Raw genomic sequence first — 11,003 nt, 5'->3', positions numbered from 1 at the left:
TTAGATCACTTTACCTGGTTGTGGCTTATCCCCAGTAGTCCAAAACAGTGTCTAGTATAAAATCTCAAAAATATGCAACATACAAAAAACAACCACGCTGAAGTTCTAAATGTGTCAAATTAAACTGTGAAAGTTAAACATTTTCAATATGAACAATATAAACACAGAAAGCTTGTCTTACCTGTTGTGATGGTGACCATTGTTCCTTTTCCCCATTAATCAAAGCAGAATTACAGTGTAATATCTCAATAAATCCAACAAAATCTTTCATAGAAAGAAAAAAAAAATGTGTGCAAAAATATTTTGTTGTCTTATATATGATTACACTAAACTGATAAATAATAAATAAACCTGTCCTTTACACAGATGTTTTATTTTTCCTTACATGTCAAATTAAGCATAAAGTATAACAAAGATTCAATTTCATATCAACCTGTCAAATGTAGACTTGTTCTCACTCAAAATAGATCGGATTGTTATTTACCAAAGGTTATTGTGACTTGTGTTCCTTTGCCCCAGTCAAAGTAGCTAGCATAGCCATAGCTGTCACAGTGATCTGTTACAATCTGATCTAATATAAACACTTATTAACTTAAATAAAGGAAGTGTACATGTTTCTCTGAAAAAGCAGTTCCCTCTGTGCCATTTATTAGCAGTTTCCTTTGGGAGATCAGTTTCCTCTGTTTTGGCTTTTGTAAAATTATGCATCTTGCCAGCGTCCTCTTTTTAGAGCCTCCTGTTAATTCCAACTTTGATAGAAAATAACCAGCAGAAGTTATATAGTGCTTTTTCAAATTAAAAAATTTACAAATTGTTCCTACTCATGGTGAAATTACATTTCATTACTGGAGTATCTATTATCAACACTAATGACATCTTTTTGCCTTTGCCTTGGTATCTTAAAAAGGGTTAGGGTTACAATTACTTAAACACCCTCTAGACTATATGACCAAGAAATTTAGGTTGAAATTGTTTTTTAGTAACACATGTAAATACATGCTTCTTTCACCTTATGGTTCTCAGCTCTTACTCCATGACTCCATTCACTTGGGTCCATTTGTGTTTGAGTAGCGTAAATATGTCATTAGAAATTGAATACGAGTTGTCCCTTGAGTAGACCTTATGTGAAAAGTATATTAGAAACAACTACTTTGTCTTCACTTGGTGTCTAAGGTGTCTACAGCTTTCTGATTATTCATCAATAATTACGTTTCTCGGCCTTCATCCCACGATGCAGATGTCACCCTAAAGATGCAGAAAAGCAACTCTATAAAGACTGTTTTTAGAAACTGAAAACTATCATGCCTTAACTGATAACAGAAATTTGTAAGTGTAAATCAAATATGCTATGGATATGTAAATATACAGTAAGCTGCCAGATGAGTATGTTGTTTTTCAGGGAAATTCATTTACGGTTGTAATGGTTGGTGCACAGTTGTAATTGTGCAGGTTTGGCCCCAGGGGTGCACCAGGAAACTCAAAACCTCAAAGGTCTAACTGATAACAGAGGTTTACGGTACATTGACTTCAGATGTTGTTGTGCTATTCTTAGAAACTTTGAGAAATAATAGAGCAACATCAAAAATGCTTTCGATATTTATTACATCCTCACATTCATATTCTGTTTAATATTTTAGGTGCCAAATATTTCTTACTGAATCTTATTAATCTAACTGTAATGTAATGAAGTATTTACAGAATTGAAATGACCATTGTAGTGTTTCTTCTTTTCGTTTTTTTTTTTTTTTTAATTTCCTTGAGCAGTTCATATGGTTGTTTACTGAGAATTAAAGTAACAACAGAATCCATAGCAGAAAAACAGTCATATCAATATCAGAATGCAGTATAATATGCAGTTTCATTTTATTGATCTATTTTACACATTTTACAGATGTGTTAATTGACTATTTATATATGACAGGCATTTAATATAACAAATAAATGATTATGTGCATAAAAAGAAAATGAAAAACATATTTTAAAAATAGCGTAGAAATGAAGCGCACCCATTCCATCCCATTTGTTATGATCTCTTTATCTGCAAAAAGAAAACATCAGAAAGTTTAAAAAAGTCTCTTAATAAGAGCAATTTCAATTTACATCCTCATGTTATTTATTCCAGGAGATAGTTCTGGAAGATTATATTATGGAAATTAAAGGCTATAATTTCTCAAATAAACTAATGTCTTTTTTTTATTCTTTAATAAGCTAAATAATTGTATAATTTACATTAGAAAAGGTGTGCTTTTCAAGTGCAAACAGAACATTAAAATTCCTGATTAAAAAAAATATATATTTAAGTGCTCTTTAGAGTTCCCATTTACTGCATTTTCTTGTGACTGGGTTTATCCTACATTACAACTCACAGACTTCAATAAAACTGAAATGCAGAAAATGTAAATTGCATGTTTACCTTAAGAAGGCTGATAATAATGCTATAGAAGAGAGAGAATATGAAAAGAAATATGAAGGAGGAAGCTGTGGACCACAGGCTGCCAAAATCGTCTTCAGTGGTGATATCGTCCCAACTCAGATCACAAAAATCATCTAAGAAGTGGAAGATACATTACACTTGGTTAGAGGAGATCTATGTGCATCTGTTTTTATTTGTTTATTAGAGATAATGTGATTTTCCTCTTTGTTACTAGTATTAATGGAAAAGTGAAAAAAGGAACAGTTTATGTGTATGTCTGCTTTTTGATGTTGTTTCAAGCTATTCATCTACACATATACCAGAGTTTCCATGCAACGTTTATTTCAAACAGACAGCACACATAAAAGCAACTGGACACTGTGACTCACACAGGCTGAACAACGGCATGATGAAAACAAAACAAACATTTTGTCTCAGTGACTGACATCACAAGTGCACAGGTTTTCATATAGAAAACTCTCACAGACAAAGAATGACACAAGCACAAAATATCACATTTAAAGCTTAGTAGTTAGTCACATTCTATGGAATTACCATCGGCACTGGACACTGGTTTGACAATATGTTTAGGTCCGACTCCGACACGGCAGTTAAACACTGTGGTTGGACCTTTTTTGTTCCAGTTTGCCTTACTGGTGGTGTAAAGACTCATACTTCGCCATTTCTGGTCATTTTTGCTCTGCTGTGCAGGGACGTCGGTGGCTGTAACATAAGGTCCTTGTTTGTCTCCAAACATTTCTGACCATTCGATTTTATATGTCTCATCCACAGTACTGGTGACCAGACACAGCAGAGTGATTTCTTTATATCCAATGTCCTGCTGTCGGGGGATGTAGACTGCTACTGTTGGCTCTGTCCCATCAGAAAGAGATAGTCAGTTATACAGAGACATTTATGTTCGATTTTAAAGTGAAGACACTGAGTTCAAATGTATATATGTAGACAGACAGAAAGGTGTGTGTGTGTATGTGTGTAAACTTAACATACTGTTTGTCGGATCTGCAGTTGGTGAAACATCAAAATTATTTAAATGAAACTACTACTTTCATAATATGTTATACCACTAACACTTTAATGTCAATACAAGACAACTAAAATAAACTAATAAAATCAATCATATATGCATATATATACATAAGGCTCACCTGGTTTTATGGGTTTACCTTGTTTTATTAAAGAATTAAAGTGTTTTGTTTTTTTCAAAAACAACAACAACAACTATGAGTTACTCACCTCCGATGTTGTCTTGGTCAGTATTGTTCACAGGTGGATTTGGCTTAGACGCCTCTGCAATACAAAGACATGCACACATGTATGTATGCAAAAGCAGGATACAGAAGTTGAGGGAAACTGTGATACTGTGTTCCTACTATATTGATTTAGTTAGATTAAAGTAGTAACAAAATAAAATGACTGAGCATTCTATTTATACATTTAGAAAAATGTAGGAATAAGTCGTGCTATTTAATAAGGCAAAATATTTGCTTTTATGTTGGTTATTTGGCACAAACAGCATATTTATATATAATATTTATTTAAAGGTTGAAACAATAATTCCTCGGTATGTTCAGATTTATTTTGTCAATGTTAGCAGTTCAAAATGGCCTTATTACTGCTTCCACTAACAAAAACATCAAAACCAATAAAATTGAGAACTAAAGAGAGCTAACTTGTGTTCTTATCAGAGGTAGCAATCACTAGGTGTAGACAGTAATAATTTAAGAGTAATTGTAATTACTGGTCTGAAAACAACTAACAAAAAAAGATCAACTTGAAAAAGGTTACTGCATTTGATAATGCATTACACATCAGTTCAATTCTAATTTTTGTAAAAGTTTAAATTCATTCAAATTGCTTAACTTTGGAATATATTATCAATGTTGTCATGTGGTAATTGTAAATAATGCTCAGAAAATAACTAACACAAATGTGACTTAGCATGAGGCTTACGTGGCTTTGTGATACGAGCCTGTGCAATCCCAGCAGCGTGATTCACAGCACATTTTAAAGTCTGTTGTTCATTCCAGTCCTGTTTCCTCACTTGGACTTGACTGACTCCAGTATAAACATTGCCTTTTTGTACTGCAGGGTACTGGATAAAGTCTGTCAAGGGACCGCTGTCGTTGCTCCATGAGAAAGTCACTTCAGGAGGGTTAAAGCCAGTGGCAAGGCAGCCAAGAGTGACCATATCTCCACTTTCAGAACCACATGGTACCAGAGGAAACACAGTGGGTGCAGTTGAAGTGGCTAAGAAAGGGGAGACAACACTAATTAAGATACCGGAATAGAGTTACAATAATATATCAGACGTTTTCTCTTAGAAATGATTAAAGAGAAAACACACGAGAGGACCATTTTGTTTAATAAAGGCCAGCGTGAAGACATTGCCTTTTCTAAATGTACAATACAAAAAAATTTCAAGTGCCTGAATCCTTCTGTACAACATTTTTTTAGAGGCAGTTGGTTCATCAGGCTCCCCAAATAGTATAAGTAAGTTTAACTTTTCTGTTATTCAACACATAAATTAGAACATTATTTTAAATGTAGAACATGAACAGAAATCATTAGAAAAGCATAGTGTAAAGTTGTTAAATGTCTTTTCACAGTGTTGATGGCAAATTCTTACAAAAACACAATAAATTTGATCCAACTTAAGCAGTGATCTCTGAAATGAGATGGCAATCTTACCTGATGAAACAGTGACTGTTGTCCCCTTTCCCCAATAGTCAAAAACACCGTAGCACAGTATAGAATCTAGTTCTTTCATGATATCAAAAGGCTAATCTATTCATGATATGGAAAAAGTCTAATTCAACATTAATTTTAATCCCACTAGATTGAAATCTTATTAAATCACCAAATTATACCCATTTTGACATCATCACGTTTGAGAATATTTTTCACAATAAATGTACATTAACATAACTGTATTTTGAAGTAAAACTTCACATAACGTGAAGTTATATTATAACTTGTAAAATGAATTTCTCTATCCGAAACATATCCTATGCAGATTTTAAATAGGACAAGTCTTACCTAATGACATTTTTATCTTGATGCCATTTTCTTATGAGTCAAAAGCTCATTTGTGACAGTTAACCGAGTCTTGTCTTACTTCTTACACAAATTAATTACTATGACATTCCAATTTTGTCTCAGAGAAAAATAAAATAAGTTTAAAACACTTACTTCTTGATATAGTTATAACTAATATAAATAAATTATGTTGTTGTTGTTTTTTTTGTTTTTGTTTTTTACAAATTCTTTGCTCTTTTGGCTACAACGTGTTCCAATAATGACTTTCTTTGCTGAATTTATCTCAATTGATGTATTGTCGTAGCTGATAAAAAAAAATTCTGTCTTTAATGAAAAATACATCAATTCATACCTGATGTGACGGTGACCATTGTGCCTTTTCCCCAGTAGTCAAAAGTGTAGTCACAGTCTAACAAGTTATTCACCACTTCATACAAAAACAGACTTTCCATCTTGGCATACTTGTTTTTTTTTCATGTTGTTTGTGCAAATTGAGATTGAAAAGACTGAGTTAAACCTGTTTTTCACCACCAAGTGTTTAAACTGAGTCTTCAGAAATTACCTCACACTTGACTTGCAGTATTTTACAAATACAGTGGGAATACACTGTACACTAACACACTGTTTCTTCGGAAAATATCAAAGTTTTTAACTCAAAATAATAAGATTAAGGACATATTTCAATTGCCTTACCTGTTGTGACTGTAACCATTGTACCTTTCCCCCAGTAGTCGAAAGCCCAGTTATCACAGTTAACGGAGTCGTTTGCACCTCTCACAACAACTAACTTTTCAGATATCCTGTTAATTTGTAACATTTTTCTGATATTTGAAATAATTAGAACCACTCTAAACTCAATAATTGTTTACATAGTTTTAATTACATAGTTTTAATTTTCATATTTAATTTTCATATTTATTTCCTATCTTATTCATAGCCTTTTTTTCTGTTTCTTTAGGTCACGAGCAGTTGTCTAAGCATTTCACTGCATATCGTACTGTGTATGACTGTGTATGTGACAAATAAAATTTGAATTTGAGTTATGTTCCAATTAAATTAAAGGTCACAAAGTTTTTAATTACCAGAGTTAAAATCATGGCTACAGACTGTAGCCTTGCAATAAACCAGAAATTAAAACAGTGCATGGTTTCCACAGTGTTTTTGAACTTAAATGTCAACATTAAAGAAAAAGAAATCAGATCCCTTTACCTGGTTGTGGCTTATCCCCAGTAGTCCAAAACAGTGTCTAGTATAAAATCTCAAAAATATGCAACATACAAAAACAACCACACTGAACTTTTAAATTAAACTGTGAAAGTTTAACCTTTTTAATAAGGAGAATATGAAGCTTGTCTTACTTGTTGTGACAGTGACCATTGTTCCTTTTCCCCAGTAATCAAAAGCAGCATCACAGTGTAATATCTCAATATATCCAACACACAAAAACCAAGTTCCTTTAAAGCTCTGTTAGTGCCACCGAAGTCTAAATTTAATGAATTAAAAAGTATTTTAAAAAGATTTTGTAGAAAAAAAATACAGATATGTTTTTACCTGTTGTGACAGTCACAGTGGTTCCTTTTCCCCAGTAGTCAAAGTAGTCACAGTGACAGATTTTAATTGTACTTCAGTGCAAAAATATTTTTTCATGTGATTACACTAACCTAATAAACTGGATAAATCTGTTATTTTCACAGATGTTTTACTTTACCGCCAATGTCAATTAAGCACACAGTGTAACCAATCTTTCATTAAATGACAAATACAGAATTGTGTTCACTCAAAACAGATTAGATTGTTACTTACCAGAAGTTACTGTGACTTGTGTTCCTTTCCCCCAGTAGTCAAAGTAGCCATAGCTGTCACAGTGATCTGTTACAGTCTGCTTGTAATACAAATACTTTTTTAATTTAAACCAAGGAAGTATGAAAAAGCAGTTCCCTCTGTGCCTTTTATAAGCAATTTCCTTTGAGACATCTATTTCCTGTGGTTTGGCTTCTATAAAATTAGATATATGTGAACTTCCTCTTGTTAACTGCAGTATGTATAGCAAACCACCAACAGAAGTTAATTATTCATTTTCAAATAGATCTAATCTAATATCTAATCTATTTAATGTATTAATGTCCTAAAATAGGTAAACACCCTTTGGACTATGGAACCAATAATTTTAAAGGCTGAAATTACTTATGGTACCAAACACTCTTAGTACTTTATAGATATATCACACAGCCACAATGTTTAGTGCATACTTGTGAATATTCAGTCAGCTTGCTTAATTAATTTCATAACCCCTAACATCAGTGTTAGTCTGTCTTTCTGCATCCACTTGGGTCCTTTTGTGTTTCAGTGGTCTAAACAAGTCATCAGAGAATGAATGCAAGACTATACTTAGACCCATACAGGCCTGCCAGTTTTGTTTTGTTTTTTTTGTTTGTTTTTTTTACCTTGAGGACTTTTCCATGCATCAATACATTACAATACACCAAATACCAGAGTCCTTCAGGCAGACCTCATGTCAAAAGTATAACAGAAACAACTACTTGGTCTTCGCTTGATTTGTATGGTGTTTGATGCTATCTGATTATTTCCTAAAAGTTGATTCTGTTCAACTGGACCTAGGGTTTTTAATGGGGGAAATGTTTCATCACTCATCCATTCGTGACTTCCTCAGTCGCCTGAAGGAGTCACTTGGAAACTGTTATGTCCAGATGAACCAACTTTCGAGGATTTCCTTAGCTTAGGTATCCTGGCCTTAATCCCACTGGCAGGATGGTTGACTTGTTTTGTATGAATGCATGTGTCAGGTATACATATTAATACTCGAGGATCTGTGTCACGGTCCTGGGTCGGATTGACCCAGCATTTGGAGTTTTTTTATGTCTTGGTTTATTTTTGAATGATGGATTGTTCTTTATGTTTCTCTGGTGCTTTGTTGGGTTTTATGACGAATCTGTGTTTCAGTTATTTTGGTGTGTTTTTGCATTATGGATTGTTTTCTTATTCTCTTGTAGGGCTTGTGGTGGTGATGATGATGATGATGATGATGATTAGTTTCATGTTTCTGTTTATCCGTGTTTAAGGATTTGTTGTTGCATGTATTGTTTGAGTTGCATGTGTTATATCCTGTCTGCGTCTTTGTTTAGTGGTTTCTTATTTCCTGTTTTATTGTGAAGGTCTATGTCTCATGTGAGTGTGTTCAGTTCTACTGCTCCCCTGTCTCGTTAATCCAATTTCTCCCAGCTGTGTCTCCCTCCTGTTGCCCATTCCCTGATTACCACCCTGTGTATATTAGCCCTGTGTTTTCCTGTGCTCAGCGTCGTGTCGTACCCTCAGATCCTGCCTGTGTGGTCCAGTTTGCGGTTTCGTGGTTTGATTTCTGTTTTTGTTTGGTGCCAGCAATAAAGCTGTGGTCTTCAGTTACATTTCCGTCTCAGAGTCCTGCATTTGGATCCACATCTCTACCTGCCCGCACACAGAGCCCTGACAATCTGATCAGAAGTTGTATAGTGAGTACAAAAAAGTGTGAGATATAATCAGTGTCATGATGCCAGCTATTTATGCGCACCTGGTTGAGATCGTTGAAAATATCCTTCACATGGTAGCAACATAATTCTGCCAAAAGCGAGTGAGTAGTGAGCTACAGCAAAACATATCTGTTAATTTGCAGGAGGGAGCATGGCATTGGTTGCAATTATCAGATGCAGGACTGTATTTCTGAAGTGTGGATTTTGAAGATCCCAGGTGCCTTTTTTCACCATAAGAAGTCCAAAATAGTTTGATCAGTTGTTTTGAAAAAATTATTTGGCAAGAAAAATGGAATAGGAATTTGGGTAAAATGTTCATTTTAACTGCACTGATTATTCTGATAAGCAAGAGATGTACGCTTCCCAATCTTTGGAGGTCCTGTTTAATTTTAGACATTAAAGGCAAGAAATTAACAGCGAAAAGAGCATTCAATGTTCTGGTTGCATTGATCCCTAGATCCCTCTATAGCCAGAGAATGAACCAAATCTCTGAAAAGCAGATATAATTGATGATATGAAGAGAACAGGATTTGAGACATAGAGCAATAAGTCATCAGCATAAAGTGATAACTTAAATTCAGCTAAAAATAAAGGAGAACCTCAGAAAAATTGACAGAGGTTCTACAGCAAGTGCGAACAATAGAGGGGATGATGGACATCCTTGTCTGGAGCCTCAGGAAAGTCTAAAAAAGATGGATTTAATACCATTGGTAAAGATCTTCTCTTGGCTCTTGGCGAAGGCGGTCGCACTTTTTCTCCTCTCCTCCTTACCCTTATCTTCCCTGCTTAGCCTCTTGTGTCCTTGTCTTGTCTCGTGTGTATTACTTTCCCTCGAACAGTCTCTCACTGTCGTTCTCTAAAACCTAAAAGAGAATTATGGATTTGATCAACTGGTCTCTGAATGCTACTGACACCCTTTTCTTAACGAGAAGTCTGGGCTCGGGACAGCCCGAGTGCCCTGGAGGGACTTTCCCTGCCGGATACACGATGGACGGGTGGCAGAACTGGAGGACCGTGTGCCTGGCGGGACTGTCGATCGAGGACGCTGAAGATCTCTACCTATTCGGAACCATGATAACAGGGTTCTTGCTGATCGAAGCTGGCTTGGCCCTGCCTTATCGGAAAAATAAGAGAGCGGAACCGGCTGTTCAAACCCCCCCAAGGCTGCCCGCTGGAATCGAAGCGATGGGACGAGGCGCGACCTCTCACAACGAACGCAGCATGGTTAACACCTTGGAGACGCTTACAGCTGCCGTGAAGACTCAAAACAACATCATTGAGCGTATGTTTGGATACATCAGAGAGAGACCTGCTCAAAATGAGACCCTTGAGTGAAAGTTGGATCACATCGCAGAACAGTTTACTGCAGTTGTGGGGTCTCAGAATCAAAAGAATGACAACACCACGGAACAGAAGTTTGATACCATCATGGGGAGGCTCGCGGCTCTCCAACGGGAGATTGAGAGACCAGTGTCAGAGTTAAAGAACAGCTTGAAATTCTCCTGAGCTGCTCGCATAAAAGAAAAATCAACAACATCAACATGCGGACACCACGGCGCCAGCTGCACAGGCCCAAGGCTGGAGCCGAACAAAAACTCCCTGATAACGACTGTGTGATGACTATTCTTCCCATCCCATGCAAGGACACCTGGGTTGGCTAGCAGACTGTTTACTTAGCCTGATAGGGTGAAGGACACTGTCTCAGCTGAACTATGGACACGCGCACACACATACACTTACACTGATAAGCATTCACACATCCCCCCTCCCCTTCCAATGCCTTCGATGCTTGTTGCCTCCTGGGAACACGAGGCGGGTCTGGGCCCGCGCTGGAGAGTCGGTGCAGTGGCAGGATGGCTGCTGTGTTGCCTGGGATTATTCCTTATCCCCTACCCAACCCTGTTGCTGGTCACGTGCTCTATAATGTTGTATTGTGGACATTTATGTGCTTTTCTGTGCAGAGGAGTTTTTTTGTTTCCTGTTCTCATGCTGTCCTCCTGTAGCCCAGC

At 36.1% G+C, this 11,003-nt stretch overlaps 1 protein-coding gene and 1 pseudogene across 1 annotated transcript; one reads left to right on the top strand and one right to left on the bottom strand.

Annotated features, from left to right (window-relative positions):
- Nucleotides 1-2,113: 2,113 nt before the first annotated feature.
- On the bottom strand, nt 2,114-6,182 carry LOC148102938 (immunoglobulin mu heavy chain-like). Its single transcript, XM_087840413.1, has 7 exons — nt 6,164-6,182; nt 5,823-5,939; nt 4,385-4,681; nt 3,668-3,721; nt 2,969-3,286; nt 2,414-2,547; nt 2,114-2,131 (listed from the first exon to the last, which is right to left on the bottom strand). The coding sequence occupies exons 1-7, from the start codon at nt 6,180-6,182 to the stop codon at nt 2,114-2,116; spliced, it is 957 nt and encodes a 318-aa protein (XP_087696539.1).
- A 3,688-nt stretch (nt 6,183-9,870) lies between these two features.
- On the top strand, nt 9,871-10,500 carry LOC148102937 (uncharacterized; annotated as a pseudogene).
- Nucleotides 10,501-11,003: the final 503 nt, after the last annotated feature.

The sequence above is a fragment of the Neolamprologus brichardi genome, chromosome 4 (genome assembly GCF_056152115.1).
Source record: "Neolamprologus brichardi isolate AB-2024 chromosome 4, ASM5615211v1, whole genome shotgun sequence".
NCBI lineage: Eukaryota > Metazoa > Chordata > Actinopteri > Cichliformes > Cichlidae > Neolamprologus > Neolamprologus brichardi.
Note: the sequence above shows the minus strand (reverse complement) of the source record. Positions and strands in the feature narration are given on the sequence as shown.